Below are 14,711 nucleotides of genomic sequence, written 5' to 3' on the forward strand. Positions count from 1 at the left end.
CTCTGGCAATAATCAGAGATTCGGGTCCCTCCCAGCTCCACCTCACAGACTCTCTATTTCACCACAGATAAATAAAAATAAATATTCAAAGTTACATATGCAGAAAAGGTTGTCAGCTTTTTGATTTCACACTATTTGATTGCACCCTATTTCCTGGCTTTTAAGTATTAGGTTTGGGCATCCACATCCTCCTTGCAGATGAATGGTCTCCTTTGAGATAAATAAGTGTACAACAGTGTAACTCCTCCTGAAGGATGATGCTGTGCCTGGAAATGATCAATAAAGAGACCCTACAGATTTATTTTACAAAGGTCAATGAATTACAGCAGCCTCACTGTCATTCCTCCATATCTACATAGGCATAAATCATCCTATGGCCAAACACTCCCTGCAGTGGGATCCTCTTTTCTGGGTTTGGGTTTGTTGGGGTTTTTTGGGGTGGTGGTCTTGGGTTTGTTTGTTGGTTTAGATTTGGTTTTTTTTGGTTTTGTTTTTTTGGTTTTTTTTAAAGCTCTGAAAAAATTATTCTCCTATTATTGAAAAAGTGTATTTAAAATAATTGGAGGTTGTTTTTTTTCCTGTGACAGAACCCCCTCATGATTTTGAATTCATCACTGTTCCTAAATGGAAATTTAATAAGGGTCACTGGTAGCTTAGCAACTAATAACAGCTCTTTGTGAATGCAAAGGTACAGGGAACAAGTGTTTAGTGTTTCTTTATAGCTGCAAGGAGGTTTTTCACTGTATCTCACTGCTTAGCTGGTCATTTCCAACCCATCATCAAAATAAGCAACCAACTGGCAGAATAAGCCCACACTGGCAGAGTGATGCTGCAGCAAAAAGGGAACTGGGAAATTGTTTTGAAGAAAGAGAATCATGATTTCACTTCAGAGCAGACCCAGAACTCTACAGGCTGTCACATTTTCATGTGCTTTTCACTTTTAAGCACAGATCCATCCCAGGAGCTGCCCTTTGGCTGGGATGTGCCTGGGAGGAGGACACTGAGGTGACAAAGATCTCCGTGCAGGAGGTTTGGCCTCACTGAGCAAGATCCATGGGGGGAGGAAAATAAAACAATTCCAGCTGCCCCTCCCAGCTCCTTTTGAGGAGTAACACCAAGTTTGGATAATTATCTGCTTGGGGAAACTGTGGCTCCATGTTTTTGTCCCTTTCCAGGCAAGTGAAATGTCCAGGCACAGTTTCCTGCCCTGATTTGTGGATGGAAAATGCAGGCAGGTATTTTGTGTGTGCTGCTTTCAATTCCCCAGCCCTGGGGGAGGATCTGGCCTGCTGGGCACGGAGCTGCACCTCCTGCAAGCTCTGCCTGCCGAGACCTCACCACATCCTTCACTGTGGAAAGGCTGGATCCAGGCTGGAGCTCGACCTACCAGCCTGAAACTCCAGCAGGAGCTAAAAACAACCCAGCCCAGGGCCCAGGCAGAGATTAGAGATCTCCAGCTGCACAGGAATCTGCACCCACAGCTCTGGGCAAAAGCAAGGTGGAAAAAGCTGTTTGCAAAACACACTGGGAGCCCAGCAGAGCCTGAGCCACAGCCAGGTTTGTGCTGCTCACCAATGCACAGCTACAAACTCAAAACAAAGATGTAAATTCTCACTTTCATCTCTGGAGTTCATTGATTCTTCATAATTAAATGGCAAAGACAAAATCATTACCATTGCACGGCCAGTGCCAAACAATTCTCTTTATGGGCATGCTGAAGTCTCAGACTCCCCCTGGTCTCCTGAAGGTTTCCCCTCTCCCCTCAGTGTTTCTGCAGGAGGCAATGCCACCCTGCAGCTCTCAGAGCAGCACAGCCCCATCTCCTCTCTGCATTTCTGCACAAAGCTTCTCCTCCCTGGAGTATTTTCATTTTCCACACAAGGCACCCCATGTGATCAGTGTGATGTTTGGAAGGCTGCTGCATTTCCACCCCTCTAAATGTAGCACCTATTCTATTTTCACTCCAGAGCCTCTGAGCACTTGAGCAGTTTCTCTGGAAACCAGAGATTTGTATTGCCAGAGGAACAGGAATGCCAAGGCATCCTGCAAAATGTATGCTGGAACTTGCAAGGAGCAGACAAAAGGAACACAAAATGTGTTAAGTAAGCACTTCAGCTTTAAAGAAAGTGGAGGATATTTTATATACCATCCCAGACAAGCCAGGAAGAGAATTCCAGAGAAGTCCTTTGCCAGGGGGATGGATTTATGGCACTGCAAAGGGAGCTGGTAACACAGAGAAGTTTCCAGAATGTCTGATAATCTCTGTGAGAGGTTCCTTCCTCTGCTTTGCCCCACAGGCTCACTCTGAAAGGTGGCCCTGGGGTTGTCATAACCCCTTCAGCCAGAATTCACTCAGTACCAGATACAGAGCAGGCACAGAGCAGAGATGTGTCCTGCAGCACATTTTTGGGACCTTCCAACCAGTTCCCATTTGCCAAGGCAGGATCTCACAAGAATCTTCTGGAACTGCAGCCCTGGAACAGAGCAGTGACACTGCCCTGAGCTGCTGCCTCCAGCTGGGTTCAAAATCTTACAAACCTTCCACAGCAGCAAGGAGAGACCTTCCAGAGAGGATTCAACCCCAGACAGCACCACAGATATCTTTACTTAACAGAGCAGAAGGGATTATTAAAATATCCAGCAGAGTTGTGCTCCTCATCCCCTCCTGTCCTGTGCCTTGGATCCCACCAGTTGAACTTCCAGAGGTTTTGTGATTTCATTCCTGTCTGCTCAGAGAGGACCAGAGCACAAAGCACAATGCCCCACATGGGCAAACCTTATAGAAAATAACTGTATTCTCCTCTAGAAAAGAACTGTATTCTCCTCTAGAAAAGAACTGTACTCTCCTCTAGAAAAGACCTGTGTTCTCCTCTAGGAAAAAACCTCCTCTAGAAAATAACTGTGCTCTCCTCTAGAAAATAACTGTAGTCTCCTCTAGAAAATAACTGTACTCTCTCTAGAAAAGAGCTGTATTTTCCATTCCTGCTCTACTAAGCCCCAAACCTTCTCCCTTGAGCTCCCAGGAATGACAAATGAACACTTTTCCCCAGTCCAGGACACAGCTGGGCATGGAAGCAGTTTGGGTTAAATATTCCAAACTTGCTGATATGGCCACACAACTAATAAAACACACCAGTGGAATAAATTCCTCCCTGCAAATGAGTTCTCACAAGCCCGGCTGTCTTTAGATTTAAGAACAGATTTTTTGGCCCTTTGTTGCTATGTTCTCATGTTTAACAGCGATGTCTCTTCATTTTTAAGTCACCCACTCTCCCCACAGCATAACTCCAATAAATCCTGCTGAAAACAAGCCCGCCAAGTGCACACATTTTCCCCAGGGATGGATGAGTGAAAACAAACAGCCCATGTGAGATGCTGTTCTCACCTTGTCAGAGCAGGAGAGAAAGCAAAGCACAGAAATCTCCAATTATTAGAGCTGTGTATAAAATAATGCTGACACAGTTACAGGAAAAGTGCTTTTAGCAGCACTGTTTATCTCAGCTGGGATCCAAGGCAGAGCAGAAGCAGTTTTTCACCTGCACTCCAGCCTTCACAAGGGGAGCACAAAGAATGCACAAGGTCAGTGGCACAGACAGACCCACGGACAGCACCGAGGGCAGAAGCTGCAAGTTTGGCTCTGGCTGTCCAGAGAAGGGAGAAGCACTCACTGCTCTCACTGATTCCCCTCTGAGCTGCCAGCACTGGCCATGATCAACCCCCAGAATGTCATTCTGGCTCCCCCTTTATCAGACAGCACAGATGTGATGTGACCACAGAGCAGCCTCTGCAAGGAGGGCACAAGGTCAGCAATTGCTGCTGCTGTCAGAGCACGCAGGAGAGAAACTGGGCTGGAAAACAAAACCCACCACGTGGACATGGAGCTGGGCACTGCAGGGCACCCTCAAGCCAGTACAGCTGGAAGCAAGGCAAAGAGGAATTTCTGATTTGTGCTGCTCCATGAACCTGCAGTGCAATCTCTGACCTAGCAAACACCGTGAGGTTAAGCTGCACTTAAACCAGATCGGGAGGGCTTCACTTTGGATTTATCAGATTTACAGATGGTAAAACTGAAAATAAATAAATAAAAACTGCTGTCTCAGCTGAGCAAGATCAACCTAAAAAAAACCCCAAGCAACCAAGATAGTAACAACCCACTGGTGTGGCTGACTTGAGGACAAGATGCAGCAGGAACTCCACCAGGGTGCCCTAAAATAAGGTGATCTCTTTCCCTCGAGTCCTTATGCTCTGAACACAGACAAATGGCTTTGAAACTGTCACCAGAAATGTTTAGAGTTTCCCTCCAACCTCCCTGCTCCACAAGAGAGCTATATTTGTTTAAAAAAACCCCACAAAGCAGGAATGTGTGATAAACACAACTTCATGTGTAAGGTGATCCTACAACAGCTTGTGCAAGCTGGGACTGCTGATTCCTCTCTTTGGTCTGGGCAACAAATGTAAATTCAGACATGTATTATTGTCTGCTGCAGATATTTTATCATCTGAATATTCTCCTGTGGTCCAAGGCTGCCCAGCAGCTGCTGTGGGCTGCACACAGGGCACCAGCACTGCCCCAGCTCCACCTTCACAGCACAAAAAGGGATTTATTACTGTACCAGGAGTTATTCTTCTTTAATGGAACATCCAACAGAGTAATGGAGGAGCTGGATTTTAAAAAAGGCAACTAAAAGCAGAAAATAATTTCATACATTTATTCTAAAGTAAATAAAGACCCAGGAGAAGCAACACTCCCATTCTACACAGCTTCACCATGGTTTTTAATTGTTTTAAAGTATGCAAAGGATGCAGTTCTGCATGATAGCTCTCAATAAACAGCATGTGAATGTAAGACACATGGGAAAGAAGTTACTTTCTTTTAAAAGTTTTCATGGCAATGACTATTGAACAGCCAAATGAAATTTAGCTCAGAGGTTTTCACTGCAGTCAGTCTCAAACACAGACAAGCTCTGTGTGCACATAAAATGCAAGAACAGCAGTTCAAGCATGGATTACAAACCCAGATAAGCTGCAGGAAGACAAAAGTTGAAGACACCTGATAGTCATGGGAAGAGATTTGGATTTAAAACAAAAAGTTTGCCTTACACTGCCCAAGAAAAGCCCTTTGAACCAAAGTCATATGGAACCACAAAGAACCAAGCATAGAAAAAAAGAGGCATTTTAATGAAATTAAAATTATACTCTAGGAAAGTTACAACACAAACTTTTATCTCACCTCTGTGCATTATTTTATGCTTTTCTCTCAGATATGTGAGTCCTTTTATTACCTAGAGACAAAAGAAAAAGAAATTAATTTAGGAAGCAGAAGAGAGAGTTGAATGCTTTGTCTGCACAAGAATTCCAAATGCATGCAGCTGAACACAAACCCCAAAATGTAATCACTGCCAATCAACACTGAGTTTTCATTTGTCCCTACAGCTCAGACTAGAAAAATTAAAACAAACCCAACCCCTTCCTGGGAGCTCTGTGTACAGAGAGCTCTGTATGCAGAGAGCTCTGTACAGATTCCTGCTGCAGAATGCAGAGGAAAAGGTAATACTGCAAAATGAGGAAGTGTTAATTCAGCTCTCATCCAGAAGCATCAACTGATCCAAAAGCAGCAACTCCAAGCACACAGCCCAGAATGTGTTACTCATCCCAGTGCCCACAGCTACCACGTACAAAGGGAAACTGGAAAATGAAAAAGCACACTGAAAACCCTGGGAATGTTCCCTCCTCCCCTGGATGTGGCAGTGCCACCCCAGAGGTGCCATCCCTGCCCACTCACCGCAATGCTGACTTTGCCCAGGATCTGCTCTGGAATCCTCCCAGCCTTTTTCAGCACTTGATCCAAGGAGCCACCATCCTAACAAGAAATATTTCAACAGTCAAACTTGAATCAAATTGCTCTGAAATACTTTAAGCAGGGCTGTAAACTGAAGCCTTAATTTGTTTAAAAAAACCCACAAGTTGCTCTTTATGTTTGCTTTAACGTTGTTGTGGTGCAAATCTGAAACAAATAAATCACTCCTCAGGAGGAATCAGTCAGGTTTGTGTTTATTTTAAATAAACATTTAGCCACTAACAACATCCACTTAAATAAACACTGCACACAATGCTCTTCCCTGGTTTGGATCTCCTTAAGGCAGCACTGTCCACAAACAGTGACAAGCAAGCAGGAAGGATTTCACAGGTTTCTGTAATTTTCAGCCCAATGCATTTTTTTCTTGTCACATCCATCCACCACAATCCTCCTCCTCCTCCAAAGACAGAAAGAAAAAATTTTATTGATCCTGATTATGGGGCTGAAAACTCATCCTGCTGGAAGAGACGCCAGGATGATGAGAGAGCCCAGATCCCTGTCCCAGTCTGGTCCTGGCCAGCAGGAGCTGCCTCTGTCCCTCCTGCAGCTCCAGGGCGACTCTTCCAAGGATGGTTTGGCACAGAAAGAACCAAAACAGGGAGAAAATGGTTTGAAGGTTCCCTGGTAAGCCATGGCCTTGTTTATTAAATTAAATAAACCGCCTGCATGCACACACACCCCCAGCAAAGGCAAATATATCCCACTGTTGCTAAGAGCTGTTCAAAAGGAAAACTGGGAAAAATGCTGTTTATTTTTAGCAACTGATTCAACAATAGACTTGTGCATAAGGTCTGGATTCTCTGGAGCACAGAACATACAACCAAAGGAGAAATTGAAAAGTTATTTTTCCAATTTAAAACCATATCCTGTTGTCTGGATCAGCACTGGATAACTCCCAATACTTGCCATAAAGATCTAACTGGAGTAATGAATTGCCTTCTGCCTTAACCTCCCCTTTGGAAGTTCCCATCAACACTTACACATGGTGAAAGCAAAAAAAACCTGGAACACAAAGGTTTATTATTTGAGGACTAAAATCTACAACTCTTATGAGAAGGGAAGTATATAAATACTTATCTGATCACGTAACTTTGTAAAAAACACACCCACATACACCACACTTGATTAAAAATACACCAGCAAAAAAAAATGTCTCTAGAAATCTCTTGTTAAAGCAGTCTGAATTTCTGGACAGCTGTCTCTGCTGAGACACTGGTATATTAACCATGATTTTGTTACAGAAAATGCCTTTTTCCCCTTCCCTGAGGAGCAGCTCTGATCCTGGACAAGGCTGAACACAATTCAGCTGCCTCGTCTTGGCTGCAGCCTTCAGTGTCTTGCAGGAGCTGCCTCCAACCCTGTTAAATACCTGCTGCTGAGCAAAGTTAGGCATTGATCTTGAATTTAGGTACCTAAAAATATCAAACACTCAAGTTCCATGCCCGTTCCACCTCCAACTTTTTGTTCGTAATCCTACTTAGGTTTTGTAACCCACTGCTAAAAATAAGATTTCTGAGTGGTAACAACTGAAAAAAAAAGGACCACAGTGGAGATTTTCATCCAATCTTTTATCCAAAAGGAGACCAAAAAGTTCTACCAATGATCTGCATGAAGCTTAATGCTAAATTAAGACTATAATAATAAATTAAGATTATAATAATAGTATAATAATGATAATATAATAGCATTATAATAATATAAATTAAGACTATGATAATCCACCTCTCTTTTGATTTCATAACTTATTGATCAGCTGTTCTATGTGTAAAATGTTGTATCCAGTCTGGCTTGCACCAGATTCAGCACTGTCTTTCTGAAATCACCAGATTTCACCCTGTCTTTCTTTAAATTGAAAATGTTTGCTGTCAGACATAATATTCCCTGTCAGATATATTATTCCCTGCTTAGGAACCTACAAACCCTGATTGCTGCTGGTGATTTTCTCATTGACAAATAAATTGAGGCTGTTTAGGCCTTTTATTTCTCCTCTGGAATGTGGCAACACACAGGCTCCTTCAGCAACTGCAGCTGAGCACATCTGTGACATTTAACATATCCTCCAGCAATGCCCAGACAGTTTTTCACCACAATTTTTCCTATTTTTCACTCTTCTTTTCAATGTTGAGAGCTGGATTTGCCCTTCCCAGCAGGAATTGGGATTTTGGGGGTGCACAGCTTCCCCTGGGCTCCCACAAGCTGGAGCCTGCATGGTGAGCACTTGTTCCTAAGCAACCATCGATTCCTTCTCCAAATTCTGAGGGACCACAGAAGCAGTGCAACAATCACATGCACTTTCCAGAAAAAATACAGCTTCTCTCCAAAGAAACAGCTCCTTTCAGGGGGAAAAATAAAGAGGTCTTTGGCTGTATTGTGCTCTGTGTTGTTAAAAACCTCCACCAAGTGAGGCAACAAATTCGACTGTCCCTTAATTACAGAAAATTTACTTTTCATGTTTTGAGTCCATATGGCTGCAGAAAGGCAAACAGATGTCGAGAAGAATGTGTACTTTGTATTAAAATGAAACACGGTGAAAAATATTTTTTTGGCATTAAAAAAGTTGTGTAAGATCCCTCTGGGCTTGCTCACTATTGTTCATGTTTGCATTTCCTGTAACATTTAAAAAAGGGACAAAATATGGATTTATATAAAAAAAGGGAAAAAATAGAATCTGCACAGCTGCAGTATCAGTGATCTGGTTCATTCTGCAGAAAAAACAAAGCTGAACCCCAGTCAGAACAAGTGTTTAAGTAGCAGGACTGGGTAAATATTTTTAAATACAACAAAAGGATAAAAAAGAAGCAATTGGGAAGCTACATTTGTGCAGGGCAGACACTGGAGAAGGGGATAAAACATCTATCAGACTCAACCTCTGATTTGCAGAGTAAATCCAAACCACATCTTGAGAGGAGCAGAGAACCTGGGTAACAGCAGTGCTGGTGGCACTGAGGGTCTGCAGGAAGACTCAGGGAATAACCCCAGGGGAAAACTCCCAGGAAATAAATTTTCTGAGCACCCACCATGTGCTCCATGCAGATGAAGATGATACCTCAGCTTTCAGCTTTTATATTTTTCACATTCTGTGCTGCTTCAGTGTGTGAGTCTGGGCTTCACATTCAGGGATGGTGAGCTGTGTGCACAGAACAGGGACACAAAACAATTCCTGCTCCAGCTGGGCACCAAGCACAAATGACCCAAATCTCAGCCCAGGAGCACAAACCCCGTGGGCTGCAGAGAGAAAAACAAGCAGGGTGGGACTGCCTGGGCTAAAGCTGCAATGGGACAATGAACTGCAAGGTGCAAATGGAGCAGAGCTGATCCCAGGGACAGAGCCCGTGCCCCTCGTGCATTTTGGGGCCATTTTGGTTCATCCTGGGTGCAGCCCTGGCTGGGCTGTGGTGCTGCCCAAGGTGGATCCATGGAGGAGATCCTGTCAATAAATCCCTGCTTTGTTCTGGAACTCTGTCCAGTCTGTTCCAGCTCAGCCTTCTCAAGGCACCAGAGATCTCCCATCAGTGATAACGTACTGCTGGCACTCACCATGTGCTCCATGCAGATGGAGATCTCCCCATCAGTGATAACCCATTGCTGGCACTCACCATGTGCTCCATGCAGATGGAGATCTCCCCATCACTGTAGAAGGCTCCATAGAAGCCCACGATGTAGGGGGAGTTGCACTCGTGCAGCACCTGCAGCTCCCGGATGATCTGGTTGCGGATGGCTGGCTTGATCTCCAGGTGGATTAACTGCAAAAGAAACCCACTCAATAAAACCAAATCCACTCTTCAGGAGTGATTTGTGCCTTTCAGAGAGGTTTTCAACACCTGGCAGGCCCTGAGGTGTCCTGATCTCAGAGCTGACTCTGCTCTGAGCACCTCATGACCTCCAGAGGTCCTTTCCAACCTGAATTGTGTTACAATTTACCTGTAAAACAATTCATCCTTGCTTTCCTAGTGTGTAGGAAATGGATTTGCAGAGAATTCTTAAAGCTTGACAGAAGGTTCAAATAGTATGTATTTGTATGCAAACTGATGTATGTCATTTACATGTAAAAACTGATAGGTTAAGAAACCTATACAATGTATTGTAATTAAGAAATAATTATAATATTGTATTGTAATTAAGAAATAGTTGGCTTCTGATTGTGATGCTGTGAATTATAACATCTGTATTGTCTCACCCCTCACATGAGACTGAAAATGTAATAAAAGTTTTTAAAACACCTCTCAGTTGCCCCATCTGTGGGTCAGAAAAGGGAAAAATCCAACACTAGTGGCCAAGGGAAAACACGACAACACTGCACCCAGGAAAAGGCAGGAATTCCATCCACAAAATACTTCCCCAGCAGAAACTTTTTGTTGCAGCACATTTCCTTAGGGAAATGTGTCAAAGATGCACTGACTCAGAGGCAGCTGCTGAAAAATGCCTGTCCAGGTGTTTGTAAAGCATTAGTGGAAGGAATGAGCTGAAGCCCCATTAAAAACTCCCCAGTACCTTTTCCATACCAGACTGTTTATCCCATACAATACAATGTGTTCCCTATGAGAAAGGAAAGATTATGGAGAGAGAATTATGGAAATGAAATTTTGGTTAATAAATGGAAGAAAAATCACAATTCAGCAAACATCTCAGTTGCATCAAATATTAATGAACTGGAGTAAAATTTCCTGTTAAACCCACAGCAGGTGAAAAAACAAAAATCAATTAAATTGATTCAGTTCAAGAAAACCTCAGTGACTTGTGCATTTTGTAATTCTCACATCTCAGAACTGGGCATTTTCCTTTGTTTCTCCCCAAACTGCCAGTGTTCTCACTCAGCATAGTTTATCCTTAGCACACACACATTTTCCTTTAGTTTTGCTGAACATCACGCTGTCCCCTACTTAAAAAGAAACATCTTAAAAATAAAATTATTTTTATACTGTCTTTTAAAGAAGTCTTCAACTTCTCAATCAAAAAAAGGGAAGTTCCCAGTGTAGTAAAACAATGGGACCTGGGATGAGTGTTCTCTTCCCAGGGATATCGACAGGAAGTGAAAGCTCCTCATGTAAACTAAATGAGAATTAAAACATCAAGCTATTTCAGTCACAAAAAAAAGAAATCTCAGTTCTCTTGCAAACTAGGTCACAACTGCTCCAGGTTGTAAAGCATGAAAAATACTCTCAGAGAAGGAAAAATCCCTTCCTGCCCAGAAACTGCATCCCAGGATGGAGCTACAGAACAGGAGATGTCACTGAACTCCAATGCATTCTCTCATTCCCATTTTTTTGAATTCTCTTCTTCTCCAGTCTCATCCAGAGCTTCTTTCTGCTGTGGGCCTGTGAAGGAAGCTCTTCAGACAGGTGATACCTTTTCCATTCCTCTAAATTTACTGCCCAGAATACAGAATATTGCCACTTTTGTCTAATTGATAATTTCCAGTAATTTTTTAGGCCTCCTGCTCCTGAGTGAGAGAGGAAAAGGAGGAACAAATGCCAATCCTTTCATTGCTAACACGTGTGACACTACTGAAAAACTGGGATGCTCATGTAGGATGAGGAAGTGCTACATTTCCTGCTGATGGAAACACATCCCCTTCTCTGAGAGCTGGCATTAAATAGTGATTTCTGTGTGTCACCACCAATTATTTCTCTAAATAAACTCCCTGTATTTCAGAGACAACATCCCCTATAAACACCATCCCCAGGCTGTTCTTTCTGCCCCCCTCACCTTTCTTGCCATTATGAGGCCGGAGGGTTTGTGAGACACCTTGAAGACCACACCACCATTGCCTGCTCCCAGCTCACTGATCTTCTCAAAGTCATCATCCTTCAGCTCCCCAACCTTCTGTTTCTGGGTGAGGAACGCCTCCAGGCGCTTCCGCTGCTGCTCATCCAGCTCCAGCTCCTCCAGCTTCTTCTGCAGGGCCTCCAGGTTTGTCCTGCAGGGAGACAAGGGCAGGACTGAGCAGAGCTGTGAGGGATGAGGGAACAGAGCTCAGAGTGAAATCACTCCATTTCTGCACCTGCACAACCTGCACAGTCACCCCTGTGAGATGTCAGATGTGTTGCTGCACCTCTGATTTAAGTAAACTGTGCTTTATTATTTTATCCCAGATAAAACAATGACAAACACAAGATCCCCACCTTCCCCATCCCTGAGGTCCTGCCCCAAGCCAGGCATGCTGAGTTTCACCAGCTCCAGGAGTGGCTTCATGACTCTGCACTTCTGCTCAGAGAGAGCTCCTGAATCACGGCACTCCACGCTATTTTTAGTTGTGTGTTTTCAAGGTTGTGTTGTAATTTCCTCCTGAGTTTGCCTAAATGTTTTATTGACTGATTTCCACAGCACTGTATAACCAACAATTCATTCAGAAGTTTCTAATTTAGTTATCAGTAAGAAGTCATCAAGCCCAGCCAAACACACCCAAAACAAAGTCACTGGGAATGTGAAAGTCTTTGGCCCCAAAGGTTTAAAGCTTATTTTAATTTTGTTTAAGGACATATCTGCTGGAAACCTCATTTAACATGAGGATTCATGTTTTTAAGCAACACAAAACCAAAACTTTATGCAGGAGTTAAGTTTGGGACTACAGACACAAGTTCAGTGTTCCAGGAACATTTTAACAACTTCAGTTCCTATGGAAATGCTTCATTCCAATATCACAACTTAAAGGCTCCTGTAAAATTCTCTGCTTCCAACTGCAACAATAAGTTGCTGCAAGAGTAAATATTTAACAGCAAGAACCTGTTTTGCTTCACCAAATTTATGCAATGTTCCCAGGGAATCCAGTGTTGCTAGGATGAAGAATTTGAGGAAGAGAATTTATTTCTTCAGAAGTATGAAGAACGGAACTACTTTCCTTTAGAAAAAAATTAAATTTCACCAATGATCAAAACTATTTCTATTCACCACTTCATAAAATGTTCACTCTGAAAATCTGTTGTACACAGGGACATCCTCACAGCCAGTGAGGAGCTGGTCAGCTGAGAGGGTGCATGACTGTCTCTATCCTACCTTAAAAATCAAGTATCTGCACTAAACAAAATTATTTTATGCTATATTTTAAAGAGAAACATCACTTCTGTCCTCATACCACATTTTATACCTGTATAATCACACACCAATAATCCTGGAGTATCCCCACTGAAAAATCCCCCAGCTAGATAAACGTGGCTTACACAAACATCCAAGTTAATCTGTTTTACTGCCCCTGTTTTAAAGAGGAATCATTAAGAAAGAAACACATTTTTGAAATCCAGAAATGCATAACTGAATGATTAATCCCTGGATTATATTTTTCCCCTTCAAATGTGCCCAGTGAAGCAAACAAATTCCAGGCTGGAGTCAAAGTGAGGTGTGTCTTTCCTAGAACACACCTGAACCAGCTTTTCTTACACCATGAGCACAGGAGAAAAGCTGAGGCAAAGTCAAGCCCCCCTCACTTTCCTGCAATAAACTCCAAAACAATAAATGCTGGACACAAACTCCATGTTTTACCCTGGAAAATTACTGTTGTGAGAAGACAGAACTCAAATCTCCATTATAATTTACAGGTTTTGAGAAGAAACTCGCTGTCATTTTAAGGATTACTGAATAAGGCAGGGTTGTCCGTTTGAAATTTAAAAAAAAAAAAACCCAACTAGAGACACAGAAACAGGATGCACCAAGGCTTTCCTTGCTGTGCTTTGAAGAAAACAACTATTCAGTTTTTCTCTCAGGCAGAAGGGGTTTTGGCTTTGGAGACAGCACAGAGATGCTTGAGCACATGACTTGGAGCAGACAGACTGCTGGTGTGAGGGAACAAACAACTGCCCTGCTGATGCCTTAGGAACAAAAATACTTGCTAGGATAGCACTTATCACATCTATTTAGTCTAATGTTTGTCTGCATAAGGCTATTTTTTTAATAAGTTGCCTGCTTCAATCTAAATTAACTTCAAATCTAAATTAAGTGGCATTCACTTAAAAGAGACATTTCCTTGCTCGAAATTATGACTTATTGCTGGGGTCCCTGCTTGAATACAAGTCGAGAGGTTCCAAAGGCTCTCCCAGATGGGGAAGTGTTGATTTCATGAATTTCAGCACCTCAGGTTTCCCCACCGGGTGTGGCCACCAGTAAAATCAGAATGTTCTAAGCTCTCATTTCATTACTTGCAGTGATGAATAATGAATTTCTCAGATTTTCAGGACCAATTCTCTAACTGTAAAGTGAATTAATCAGAAAAGTATGAACCCAGCAAATGCATTGTCAGAATCACTGTTCAGAGTGTAACCACCAACATCTCCAGTCAGCTTTATGAGAAGAACAGAACTATAATAACTGAATGTCAGGCATCAGGAAACAAGTGATTTTTTTCATTCTGCTTCTTTGCTCGAAGGACTGAACATTGATCAATTTAAAATGCAGACAGGTAAATACAAGGTGCATTTTTGTCATCTAAATTGGTGGTGTGACCTCCTCAGAGTGTTTCCATGAGGCAGGACTTTGGAAGTTTCAGTTTTTAACTCCAACTACAGCAAGAACACTCCCCTGACTGGTACCTGGGACTGTCACCTGGGCCCTCCCCAGGTAAAAGCATCACAGAGAGTTCCAAAGCACAGGGAAACAGGTGGAAAAGTAAATCATTACACAGGAAGTTTCACACACTGAATGAAACCAGCACATCCAGAATGCAGAAGAGGGAATACAGTTCATCACCAGGCACCACAAAAATGTTCAGGAACTTTGGCAGCTAAAATAGCAACATGCTACTGTGCAAGTGTCTGCCTCCAGAAAGAGGACTGGGAGTCACTTAATCTTGTATAAAACTTTTATTCAGAGACAAAGATTCCCATTAAAATTCATCCCCATTACCTGCTGCAGTCCTGGAGCTGTG

The 14,711-nt window shown here is 42.8% G+C and overlaps 1 protein-coding gene across 1 annotated transcript in view; it reads right to left on the reverse strand.

Moving 5' to 3' along the window:
• The window catches only part of MAP2K1 (mitogen-activated protein kinase kinase 1), a 32,078-nt gene that overhangs the window by 7,582 nt on the left and 9,785 nt on the right, over positions 1-14,711 (reverse strand). Inside the window, exons 2-5 of the mRNA XM_054272698.1 lie at positions 11,564-11,774; positions 9,454-9,600; positions 5,783-5,860; positions 5,231-5,282 (exon numbers count right to left, since the gene is read on the reverse strand). Of these exons, the coding sequence (XP_054128673.1) occupies positions 5,231-5,282; positions 5,783-5,860; positions 9,454-9,600; positions 11,564-11,774 (488 nt within the window). The remainder of the gene's footprint in view (positions 1-5,230; positions 5,283-5,782; positions 5,861-9,453; positions 9,601-11,563; positions 11,775-14,711) is intronic.

Source organism: Melozone crissalis, unplaced genomic scaffold (genome assembly GCF_028551555.1).
Source record: "Melozone crissalis strain CALT ecotype California unplaced genomic scaffold, PUWL_Pcris_2 ptg000014l_1, whole genome shotgun sequence".
In the NCBI taxonomy this organism is placed as follows: domain Eukaryota; kingdom Metazoa; phylum Chordata; class Aves; order Passeriformes; family Passerellidae; genus Melozone; species Melozone crissalis.